Raw genomic sequence first — 12,849 nt, forward strand, 5'->3', positions numbered from 1 at the left:
ATATTTTTCAGCTGTGCTAACATAATTGCAAAAAGGTTTTCTAATGATCAATTAGCCTTTTAAAATGATAAACTTGGATTAGCAAACACAATGTGCCATTGGAACACAGGACTGATTGTTGCTGATAATGGGCCTCTGTACGCCTATGTAGATATTCCATTAAAAATCAGCAGTTTCCAGCTACAATAGCCATTTACAACATTAACAATATCTGCACTGTATTTCTGATCAATTTGATGTTATTTTAATGGAACCAAAAAATGATTTTCTTTCAAAAACAAGGACATTTCTAAGTGACCCCAAACGTTTGAACGGTAGTGTGTGTGTATATATATGTTATTTACAGAAGGATTCTGACCATTTGCTATGAGACTCAATTGAGTTCAGGTGCATCCTGTTTCCATTGCTCATCCTTGAGATGTTTCTACAACTTGATTGGAGTCCACCTGTGGTAAATTCAATTGATTTGATATGATTTGGAAAGGCACACACTTGTTTGGAAAGGTCCCACAGTTGACAGTGCAAAACCAAGCCATGAGGTCGAAGGAACTGTCCATAGAGCTCCGAGACAGGATTGTGTCGAGGCACAGATCTGGGGAAGGGTACCAAAACATTTCTGCAGCATTGAAGGTCCCCAAGAACACAATGGCCTCCATCATTCTTAAATGGAAGAAGTTTGGAACCACCAAGACTCTTCCTAGAGCTGGCTGCCGGGCCAAACTGAGCAATCTGGGGAGAAGGGCCTTGGTCAGGGAGGTGACCAAGAACCCGATGGTCACTCTGACAGAGCGCCAGAGGTTCTCTGTGGAGATGGGAGAACCTTCCAGAAGGACAACAGTCTCTGCAGCACTCCACCAATCAGGCCTTTATGGTAGAGTGGCCAGACGGAAGCCACTCCTCAGTTGAAGACACATGACAGACCACTTGGAGTTTGCCAAAAGGCACCTAAAGACTCTCAGACCATGAGAAACAAGATCTCTGGTCTGATGAAACCAAGATTGAACTCTTTGGCCTGAATGCCAAGCGTCACGTCTGGAGGAAACCTGGCACCATCCCTACGGTGAAGCATGGTGGTGGCAGCATCATGCTGTGGAGATGGTTTTCAGCGGCAGGGACATGGAGACTAGTCAGGATCGAGTTGAGAGATGAACGGAGCAAAGTACAGAGAGATCCTTGATGAAAACCTACTCCAGAGCGCTCAGGACCTCAGACTGGGGCGAAGGTTCACCTTCCAACAGGACAATGACCCTAAGCACGCAGCCAAGACAACACAGGAGTGGCTTTGGGACAAGTCTCTGAATGTCCTTGAGTGGCCCAGCCAGAGCCCGGACTTGAACCCGATCGAACATCTCTGGAGAGACCTGAAAATTGCTGTGCAGCAACGCTCCCCATCCAACCTGACAGAGCTTGAGAGGATCTGCAGAGAGGAATTTGAGAAACTCCCCAAATACAGGTGTGCCAAGCTCGTGGCGTCATACCCAAGAAGACTCAAGGCTGTAATCGCTGCTAAAGATGCTTCAACAAAGTACTGCGTAAAATGTCTGAATACTTATGTAAATGTAATATTTCAGTTAATTTTTTATCAGTTTGCAAAAATGTCTAAAAACCTGTTTTTGCTTTGTCATTATGGGGTAATGTGTGTAGATTGATGAGGGGGGAAAAAATAATTTAATTAATTATAGAATAAGGCTGTAACGTAACAAAATGTGGAAAAAGTCAAGGGGTCTTAATACTTTCCGAATGCACTGTAGTCCTTGGAAATATGAATCTTTGGTGGTAGGAATTATTCCAGGTAATTTTGTTCAAAATCAGGTTGTAGGTTTGGAGTTTTGATTTGGAGTGAAGGTTATGATGTGGAGGGTAGTATCCTGTATATGGTTATGATGTGGAGGGTAGTATCCTGTATATGGTTATGATGTGGAGGGTAGTATCCTGTATATGGTTATGATGTGGAGGGTAGTATCCTGTATATGGTTATGATGTGGAGGGTAGTATCCTGTATATGGTTATGATGTGGAGGGTAGTATCCTGTATATGGTTATGATGTGGAGGGTAGTATCCTGTATATGGTTATGATGTGGAGGGTAGTATCCTGTATATGGTTATGATGTGGAGGGTAGTATCCTGTATATGGTTATGATGTGGAGGGTAGTATCCTGTATACAGGTTTATCTAACTCTTAAGTCTTTCTGCTCATGATCTCTCTCTCTAAAGGGAGACTGCAGTCACTGTATCTGTAATAACGACTCCCTCTGACCTCTCACCCCCAGACTCCACTGGGTCTCCGTTCTCATTTGACTTCGGGCGGAGCAGCAGTTCGTCGTCGCGGCCCAAGCGGACCACTCTGCGGGACATGATGGGTTCAGGGAGGTTGGGACGCAGCTCAGAGAGCCCTTCCCCCTCCTCTCATGCCACGTCCCCAGTGGAGTGTAACGGCAACAGGACCAATGAGCTGCAGCTCCGCCTCCAGAGCCAGGAACAGGAACTGACACGCCTCCACGAGGAGAACAACAACCTCACTGAGGAGTTGGCCTCACAGAAGGTAAGGTCAGCACGAAAACGCACAAACACACATACAGAGACGCACACACACAAACAGGCGCACGTACCCACCGGTACTATAGATCTGTGATAGTAGATCACAGAGCAGGACAAGTTTATTATATCAGTGAGGTGACGGGGGTTGTCACAAGGTAGCAGCGTGCCCAGTAGTAACTAACTCATTAGGGTAGCAGATAGCAGCGTCCCCAGTAGTAACTAACTCATTAGGGTAGCAGGTAGCAGCGTGCCCAGTAGTAACTAACTCATTAGGGTAGCAGATAGCAGCGTGCCCAGTAGTAACTAACTCATTAGGGTAGCAGATAGCAGCGTCCCCAGTAGTAACTAACTCATTAGGGTAGCAGGTAGCAGCGTGCCCAGTAGTAACTAACTCATTAGGGTAGCAGATAGCAGCGTGCCCAGTAGTAACTAACTCATTAGGGTAGTAGATAGCAGCGTCCCCAGTAGTAACTAACTCATTAGGGTAGCAGCGTCCCCAGTAGTAACTAACTCATTAGGGTAGCAGGTAGCAGCGTGCCCAGTAGTAACTAACTCATTAGGGTAGCAGGTAGCAGCGTCCCCAGTAGTAACTAACTCATTAGGGTAGCAGCGTCCCCAGTAGTAACTAACTCATTAGGGTAGCAGCGTCCCCAGTAGTAACTAACTCATTAGGGTAGCAGCGTCCCCAGTAGTAACTAACTCATTAGGGTAGCAGGTAGCAGCGTCCCCAGTAGTAACTAACTCATTAGGGTAGCAGCGTCCCCAGTAGTAACTAACTCATTAGGGTAGCAGGTAGCAGCGTGCCCAGTAGTAACTAACTCATTAGGGTAGCAGGTAGCAGCGTCCCCAGTAGTAACTAACTCATTAGGGTAGCAGCGTCCCCAGTAGTAACTAACTCATTAGGGTAGCAGCGTCCCCAGTAGTAACTAACTCATTAGGGTAGCAGGTAGCAGCGTCCCCAGTAGTAACTAACTCATTAGGGTAGCAGGTAGCAGCGTCCCCAGTAGTAACTAACTCATTAGGGTAGCAGGTAGCAGCGTCCCCAGTAGTAACTAACTCATTAGGGTAGCAGGTAGCACCGTCCCCAGTAGTAACTAACTCATTAGGGTAGCAGATAGCAGCGTCCCCAGTAGTAACTAACTCATTAGGGTAGCAGGTAGCAGCGTCCCCAGTAGTAACTAACTCATTAGGGTAGCAGGTAGCAGCGTCCCCAGTAGTAACTAACTCATTAGGGTAGCAGGTAGCAGCGTCCCCAGTAGTAACTAACTCATTAGGGTAGCAGGTAGCACCGTCCCCAGTAGTAACTAACTCATTAGGGTAGCAGGTAGCAGCGTGCCCAGTAGTAACTAACTCATTAGGGTAGCAGGTTGCAGCGTGCCCAGTAGTAACTATCTCATTAGAGCAGGTAGCAGCGTGCCCAGTAGTAACTAACTCATTAGGGTAGCAGGTAGCAGCGTGCCCAGTAGTAACTAACTCATTAGGGTAGCAGCGTGCCCAGTAGTAACTAACTCATTAGGGTAGCAGGTAGCAGTCCCCAGTAGTAACTAACTCATTAGGGTAGCAGCGTGCCCAGTAGTAACTAACTCATTAGGGTAGCAGGTAGCAGCGTCCCCAGTAGTAACTAACTCATTAGGTTAGCAGGTAGCAGCGTGCCCAGTAGTAACTAACTCATTAGGGTAGCAGGTAGCAGCGTCCCCAGTAGTAACTAACTCATTAGGGTAGCAGGTAGCAGCGTCCCCAGTAGTAACTAACTCATTAGGGTAGCAGGTTGCAGCGTCCCCAGTAATAACTAACTCATTAGGGTAGCAGGTAGCAGCGTCCCCAGTAGTAACTAACTCATTAGGGTAGCAGGTTGCAGCGTGCCCAGTAGTAACTATCTCATTAGAGCAGGTAGCAGCGTGCCCAGTAGTAACTTACTCATTAGGGTAGCAGGTAGCAGCGTGCCCAGTAGTAACTAACTCATTAGGGTAGCAGCGTGCCCAGTAGTAACTAACTCATTAGGGTAGCAGGTAGCAGCGTCCCCAGTAGTAACTAACTCATTAGGGTAGCAGCGTGCCCAGTAGTAACTAACTCATTAGGGTAGCAGGTAGCAGCGTCCCCAGTAGTAACTAACTCATTAGGTTAGCAGGTAGCAGCGTGCCCAGTAGTAACTAACTCATTAGGGTAGCAGGTAGCAGCGTCCCCAGTAGTAACTAACTCATTAGGGTAGCAGGTAGCAGCGTCCCCAGTAGTAACTAACTCATTAGGGTAGCAGGTTGCAGCGTGCCCAGTAGTAACTAACTCATTAGGGTAGCAGGTAGCAGCGTCCCCAGTAGTAACTAACTCATTAGGGTAGCAGGTTGCAGCGTGCCCAGTAGTAACTAACTCATTAGGGTAGCAGGTTGCAGCGTGCCCAGTAGTAACTAACTCATTAGGGTAGCAGGTAGCAGCGTGCCCAGTAGTAACTAACTCATTAGGGTAGCAGGTAGCAGCGTCCCCAGTAGTAACTAACTCATTAGGGTAGCAGGTAGCAGCGTCCCCAGTAGTAACTAACTCATTAGGGTAGCAGGTAGCAGCTGCCCCAGTAGTAACTAACTCATTAGGGTAGCAGGTAGCAGCGTGCCCAGTAGTAACTAACTCATTAGGGTAGCAGGTAGCAGCGTGCCCAGTAGTAACTAACTCATTAGGGTAGCAGGTAGCAGCGTCCCCAGTAGTAACTAACTCATTAAGGTAGCAGGTAGCAGCGTCCCCAGTAGTAACTAACTCATTAGGGTAGCAGGTAGCAGCGTCCCCAGTAGTAACTAACTCATTAGGGTAGCAGGTAGCAGCGTCCCCAGTAGTAACTAACTCATTAAGGTAGCAGGTAGCAGCGTGCCCAGTAGTAACTAACTCATTAGGGTAGCAGGTAGCAGCGTCCCCAGTAGTAACTAACTCATTAAGGTAGCAGGTAGCAGCGTCCCCAGTAGTAACTAACTCATTAGGGTAGCAGGTAGCAGCGTCCCCAGTAGTAACTAACTCATTAGGGTAGCAGGTAGCAGCGTCCCCAGTAGTAACTAACTCATTAAGGTAGCAGGTAGCAGCGTCCCCAGTAGTAACTAACTCATTAGGTAGCAGGTAGCAGCGTCCCAGTAGTAACTAACTCATTAGGTAGCAGGTAGCAGCGTGCCCAGTAGTAACTAACTCATTAGGGTAGCAGGTAGCAGCGTGCCCAGTAGTAACTAACTCATTAGGGTAGCAGGTAGCAGCGTGCCCAGTAGTAACTAACTCATTAGGGTAGCAGGTAGCAGCGTGCCCAGTAGTAACTAACTCATTAGGGTAGCAGGTAGCAGCGTCCCCAGTAGTAACTAACTCATTAGGGTAGCAGGTAGCAGCCTCCCCAGTAGTAACTAACTCATTAGGGTAGCAGGTAGCAGCGTCCCCAGTAGTAACTAACTCATTAGGGTAGCAGGTAGCAGCGTCCCCAGTAGTAACTAACTCATTAGGGTAGCAGGTAGCAGCGTGCCCAGTAGTAACTAACTCATTAGAGCAGGTCGCAGCGTCCCCAGTAGTAACTAACTCATTAGGGTAGCAGGTAGCAGCGTCCCCAGTAGTAACTAACTCATTAGGGTAGTAGGTAGCAGCGTCCCCAGTAGTAACTAACTCATTAGAGCAGGTAGCAGCGTGCCCAGTAGTAACTAACTCATTAGGGTAGCAGGTAGCAGCGTCCCCAGTAGTAACTAACTCATTAGGGTAGTAGGTAGCAGCGTGCCCAGTAGTAACTAACTCATTAGGGTAGCAGGTAGCAGCGTCCCCAGTAGTAACTAACTCATTAGGGTAGCAGGTAGCAGCGTCCCCAGTAGTAACTAACTCATTAGGGTAGCAGATAGCAACGTCCCCAGTAGTAACTAACTAACTTGGTGTAAGAAGGTAGCAGCGTCCCCAGTAATAACTAACTCATTAGGGTAGTAGGTAGCAGCGTGCCCAGTAGTAACTAACTCATTAGGGTAGCAGGTAGCAGCGTGCCCAGTAGTAACTAACTCATTAGGGTAGCAGATAGCAGCGTCCCCAGTAGTAACTAACTCATTAGGGTAGCAGATAGCAGCGTCCCCAGTAGTAACTAACTCATTAGGGTAGCAGGTAGCAGCGTCCCCAGTAGTAACGAACTCATTAGGGTAGCAGGTAGCAGCGTGCCCAGTAGTAACTAACTCATTAGGGTAGCAGGTAGCAGCGTGCCCAGTAGTAACTAACTCATTAGGGTAGCAGGTAGCAGCGTCCCCAGTAGTAACTAACTCATTAGTGCAGCAGGTAGCAGCGTCCCCAGTAGTAACTAACTCATTAGGGTAGCAGGTAGCAGCGTCCCAGTAGTAACTAACTCATTAGGGTAGCAGGTAGCAGCGTCCCCAGTAGTAACTAACTCATTAGGGTAGCAGGTAGCAGCGTCCCCAGTAGTAACTAACTCATTAGGGTAGCAGGTAGCAGCGTGCCCAGTAGTAACTAACTCATTAGGGTAGCAGATAGCAGCGTGCCCAGTAGTAACTAACTCATTAGGGTAGCAGGTAGCAGCGTCCCCAGTAGTAACTAACTCATTAGGGTAGCAGGTAGCAGCGTCCCCAGTAGTAACTAACTCATTAGGGTAGCAGGTAGCAGCGTCCCCAGTAGTAACTAACTCATTAGGGTAGCAGGTAGCAGCATCCCCAGTAGTAACTAACTCATTAGGGTAGCAGGTAGCAGCGTCCCAGTAGTAACTAACTCATTAGGGGGCTGGTAGCAGCGTGCCCAGTAGTAACTAACTCATTAGGGTAGCAGATAGCAGCGTCCCCAGTAGTAACTAACTCATTAGGGTAGCAGGTAGCACCGTCCCCAGTAGTAACTAACTCATTAGGGTAGTAGGTAGCACCGTCCCCAGTAGTAACTAACTCATTAGGGTAGTAGGTAGCAGCGTGCCCAGTAGTAACTAACTCATTAGGGTAGCAGGTAGCAGCGTGCCCAGTAGTAACTAACTCATTAGGGTAGCAGATAGCAGCGTCCCCAGTAGTAACTAACTCATTAGGGTAGCAGGTAGCAGCGTGCCCAGTAGTAACTAACTCATTAGAGCAGGTAGCAGCGTCCCCAGTAATAACTAACTCATTAGGGTAGCAGGTAGCAGCGTCCCAGTAATAACTAACTCATTAGGGTAGCAGGTAGCAGCGTCCCAGTAGTAACTAACTCATTAGGGTAGCAGGTAGCAGCGTCCCCAGTAGTAACTAACTCATTAGGGTAGCAGGTGGCAGCGTGCCCAGTAGTAACTAACTCATTAGAGCAGGTAGCAGCGTCCCAGTAATAACTAACTCATTAGGGTAGCAGGTAGCAGCGTCCCCAGTAGTAACTAACTCATTAGGGATAGCAGGTAGCAGCGTGCCCAGTAGTAACTAACTCATTAGGGTAGCAGGTAGCAGCGTGCCCAGTAGTAACTAACTCATTAGGGTAGCAGGTAGCAGCGTGCCCCAGTAGTAACTTAACTCATTAGGGTAGCAGGTAGCAGCGTCCCCAGTAGTAACTAACTCATTAGGGTAGCAGGCAGCGTCCCCAGTAGTAACTAACTCATTAGGGTAGCAGGTAGCAGCGTGCCCAGTAGTAACTAACTCATTAGGGTAGCAGATAGCAGCGTCCCCAGTAGTAACTAACTCATTAGGGTAGCAGGTAGCACCGTCCCCAGTAGTAACTAACTCATTAGGGTAGTAGGTAGCACCGTCCCCAGTAGTAACTAACTCATTAGGGTAGTAGGTAGCAGCGTGCCCAGTAGTAACTAACTCATTAGGGTAGCAGGTAGCAGCGTCCCCAGTAGTAACTAACTCATTAGGGTAGCAGGTAGCAGCGTGCCCAGTAGTAACTAACTCATTAGGGTAGCAGATAGCAGCGTCCCAGTAGTAACTAACTCATTAGGGTAGCAGGTAGCAGCGTGCCCAGTAGTAACTAACTCATTAGAGCAGGTAGCAGCGTCCCCAGTAATAACTAACTCATTAGGGTAGCAGGTAGCAGCGTCCCCAGTAATAACTAACTCATTAGGGTAGCAGGTAGCAGCGTCCCCAGTAGTAACTAACTCATTAGGGTAGCAGGTAGCAGCGTGCCCAGTAGTAACTAACTCATTAGGGTAGCAGATAGCAGCGTCCCCAGTAGTAACTAACTCATTAGGGTAGCAGATAGCAGCGTCCCCAGTAGTAACTAACTCATTAGGGTAGCAGGTAGCAGCGTCCCCAGTAATAACTAACTCATTAGGGTAGTAGGTAGCAGCGTGCCCAGTAGTAACTAACTCATTAGGGTAGCAGGTAGCAGCGTCCCCAGTAATAACTAACTCATTAGGGTAGCAGATAGCAGCGTCCCCAGTAGTAACTAACTCATTAGGGTAGCAGGTAGCAGCATCCCCAGTAGTAACTAACTCATTAGGGTAGCAGGTAGCAGCATCCCCAGTAGTAACTAACTCATTAGGGTAGCAGGTAGCAGCGTCCCCAGTAGTAACTAACTCATTAGATTAGGTCGCAGCGTCCCCAGTAGTAACTAACTCATTAGGGTAGCAGGTAGCAGCGTCCCCAGTAATAACTAACTCATTAGGGTAGTAGGTAGCAGCGTCCCCAGTAGTAACTAACTCATTAGGGTAGCAGGTAGCAGCGTCCCCAGTAGTAACTAACTCATTAGAGCAGGTCGCAGCGTACCCAGTAGTAACTAACTCATTAGGGTAGCAGGTAGCAGCGTCCCCAGTAATAACTAACTCATTAGGGTAGCAGGTAGCAGCGTCCCCAGTAGTAACTAACTCATTAGGGTAGCAGATAGCAGCATCCCCAGTAGTAACTAACTCATTAGGTTAGCAGGTAGCAGCGTCCCCAGTAGTAACTAACTCATTAGGGTAGCAGGTAGCAGCGTCCCCAGTAGTAACTAACTCATTAGGGTAGCAGGTAGCAGCGTGCCCAGTAGTAACTAACTCATTAGAGCAGGTAGCAGCGTCCCCAGTAGTAACTAACTCATTAGGGTAGCAGGTAGCAGCGTCCCCAGTAGTAACTAACTCATTAGGGTAGCAGGTAGCAGCGTCCCCAGTAGTAACTAACTCATTAGGGTAGCAGGTAGCAGCGTCCCCAGTAGTAACTAACTCATTAGGGTAGCAGGTAGCAGCGTGCCCAGTAGTAACTAACTCATTAGGGTAGCAGGTAGCAGCGTCCCCAGTAGTAACTAACTCATTAGGGTAGCAGATAGCAGCGTCCCCAGTAGTAACTAACTCATTAGGGTAGCAGGTAGCAGCGTCCCCAGTAGTAACTAACTCATTAGAGCAGGTAGCAGCGTCCCCAGTAGTAACTAACTCATTAGGGTAGCAGGTAGCAGCATCCCCAGTTGTAACTAACTCATTAGGGTAGCAGGTAGCAGCGTCCCCAGTAGTAACTAACTCATTAGGGTAGCAGATAGCAGCGTCCCCAGTAGTAACTAACTCATTAGGGTAGCAGGTAGCAGCGTGCCCAGTAGTAACTAACTCATTAGGGTAGCAGGTAGCAGCGTGCCCAGTAGTAACTAACTCATTAGGGTAGCAGGTAGCAGCGTCCCCAGTAGTAACTAACTCATTAGGGTAGCAGGTAGCAGCGCCCCCAGTAGTAACTAACTCATTAGGGTAGCAGGTAGCAGCGTCCCCAGTAGTAACTAACTCATTAGGGTAGCAGGTAGCAGCGTGCCCAGTAGTAACTAACTCATTAGGGTAGCAGGTAGCAGCGTGCCCAGTAGTAACTAACTCATTAGGGTAGCAGGTAGCAGCGTCCCCAGGAGTAACTAACTCATTAGGGTAGCAGGTAGCAGCGTCCCCAGTAGTAACTAACTCATTAGGGTAGCAGGTAGCAGCGTCCCCAGTAGTAACTAACTCATTAGGGTAGCAGGTAGCAGCGTCCCCAGTAGTAACTAACTCATTAGGGTAGCAGGTAGCAGCGTCCCCAGTAGTAACTAACTCATTAGGGTAGCAGGTAGCAGCGTGCCCAGTAGTAACTAACTCATTAGGGTAGCAGATAGCAGCGTGCCCAGTAGTAACTAACTCATTAGGGTAGCAGGTAGCAGCGTCCCCAGTAGTAACTAACTCATTAGGGTAGCAGGTAGCAGCGTCCCAGTAGTAACTAACTCATTAGGGTAGCAGGTAGCAGCGTCCCCAGTAGTAACTAACTCATTAGGGTAGCAGGTAGCAGCGTCCCCAGTAGTAACTAACTCATTAGGGTAGCAGGTAGCAGCGTCCCCAGTAGTAACTAACTCATTAGGGTAGCAGGTAGCAGCGTGCCCAGTAGTAACTAACTCATTAGGGTAGCAGATAGCAGCGTCCCCAGTAGTAACTAACTCATTAGGGTAGCTGGTAGCACCGTCCCCAGTAGTAACTAACTCATTAGGGTAGTAGGTAGCACCGTCCCCAGTAGTAACTAACTCATTAGGGTAGTAGGTAGCAGCGTGCCCAGTAGTAACTAACTCATTAGGGTAGCAGGTAGCAGCGTCCCCAGTAGTAACTAACTCATTAGGGTAGCAGGTAGCAGCGTGCCCAGTAGTAACTAACTCATTAGGGTAGCAGATAGCAGCGTCCCCAGTAGTAACTAACTCATTAGGGTAGCAGGTAGCAGCGTGCCCAGTAGTAACTAACTCATTAGAGCAGGTAGCAGCGTCCCCAGTAATAACTAACTCATTAGGGTAGCAGGTAGCAGCGTCCCCAGTAATAACTAACTCATTAGGGTAGCAGGTAGCAGCGTCCCCAGTAGTAACTAACTCATTAGGGTAGCAGGTAGCAGCGTGCCCAGTAGTAACTAACTCATTAGGGTAGCAGGTAGCAGCGTGCCCAGTAGTAACTAACTCATTAGAGCAGGTAGCAGCGTCCCCAGTAATAACTAACTCATTAGGGTAGCAGGTAGCAGCGTCCCCAGTAGTAACTAACTCATTAGGATAGCAGGTAGCAGCGTGCCCAGTAGTAACTAACTCATTAGGGTAGCAGGTAGCAGCGTGCCCAGTAGTAACTAACTCATTAGGGTAGCAGGTAGCAGCGTGCCCAGTAGTAACTAACTCATTAGGGTAGCAGGTAGCAGCGTCCCCAGTAGTAACTAACTCATTAGGGTAGCAGATAGCAGCGTCCCCAGTAGTAACTAACTCATTAGGGTAGCAGGTAGCAGCGTCCCCAGTAGTAACTAACTCATTAGGGTAGCAGGTAGCAGCGTGCCCAGTAGTAACTAACTCATTAGGGTAGCAGATAGCAGCGTCCCCAGTAGTAACTAACTCATTAGGGTAGCAGGTAGCAGCGTCCCCAGTAGTAACTAACTCATTAGGGTAGTAGGTAGCACCGTCCCCAGTAGTAACTAACTCATTAGGGTAGTAGGTAGCAGCGTGCCCAGTAGTAACTAACTCATTAGGGTAGCAGGTAGCAGCGTCCCCAGTAGTAACTAACTCATTAGGGTAGCAGGTAGCAGCGTGCCCCAGTAGTAACTAACTCATTAGGGTAGCAGGTAGCAGCGTCCCCAGTAGTAACTAACTCATTAGGGTAGCAGGTAGCAGCGTGCCCAGTAGTAACTAACTCATTAGAGCAGGTAGCAGCGTCCCCAGTAATAACTAACTCATTAGGGTAGCAGGTAGCAGCGTCCCCAGTAATAACTAACTCATTAGGGTAGCAGGTAGCAGCGTCCCCAGTAGTAACTAACTCATTAGGGTAGCAGGTAGCAGCGTGCCCAGTAGTAACTAACTCATTAGGGTAGCAGATAGCAGCGTCCCCAGTAGTAACTAACTCATTAGGGTAGCAGATAGCAGCGTCCCCAGTAGTAACTAACTCATTAGGGTAGCAGGTAGCAGCGTCCCCAGTAATAACTAACTCATTAGGGTAGTAGGTAGCAGCGTGCCCAGTAGTAACTAACTCATTAGGGTAGCAGGTAGCAGCGTCCCCAGTAATAACTAACTCATTAGGGTAGCAGATAGCAGCATCCCCAGTAGTAACTAACTCATTAGGGTAGCAGGTAGCAGCATCCCCAGTAGTAACTAACTCATTAGGGTAGCAGGTAGCAGCATCCCCAGTAGTAACTAACTCATTAGGGTAGCAGGTAGCAGCGTCCCCAGTAGTAACTAACTCATTAGAGCAGGTCGCAGCGTCCCCAGTAGTAACTAACTCATTAGGGTAGCAGGTAGCAGCGTCCCCAGTAATAACTAACTCATTAGGGTAGTAGGTAGCAGCGTCCCCAGTAGTAACTAACTCATTAGGGTAGCAGGTAGCAGCGTCCCCAGTAGTAACTAACTCATTAGAGCAGGTCGCAGCGTGCCCAGCAGTAACTAACTCATTAGGGTAGCAGGTAGCAGCGTCCCCAGTAGTAACTAACTCATTAGGGTAGCAGG

The 12,849-nt window shown here is 48.3% G+C and overlaps 1 protein-coding gene across 1 annotated transcript in view; it reads left to right on the forward strand.

The window, feature by feature from the left end:
• The window catches only part of tbc1d2b (TBC1 domain family, member 2B), a 183,728-nt gene that overhangs the window by 40,235 nt on the left and 130,644 nt on the right, over window positions 1–12,849 (forward strand). Inside the window, exon 5 of the mRNA XM_045212784.1 lies at window positions 2,271–2,542. Within this exon, the coding sequence (XP_045068719.1) occupies window positions 2,271–2,542 (272 nt within the window). The remainder of the gene's footprint in view (window positions 1–2,270; window positions 2,543–12,849) is intronic.

Source organism: Coregonus clupeaformis, unplaced genomic scaffold (genome assembly GCF_020615455.1).
Source record: "Coregonus clupeaformis isolate EN_2021a unplaced genomic scaffold, ASM2061545v1 scaf0051, whole genome shotgun sequence".
Classification (NCBI taxonomy): Eukaryota; Metazoa; Chordata; class Actinopteri; order Salmoniformes; family Salmonidae; genus Coregonus; species Coregonus clupeaformis.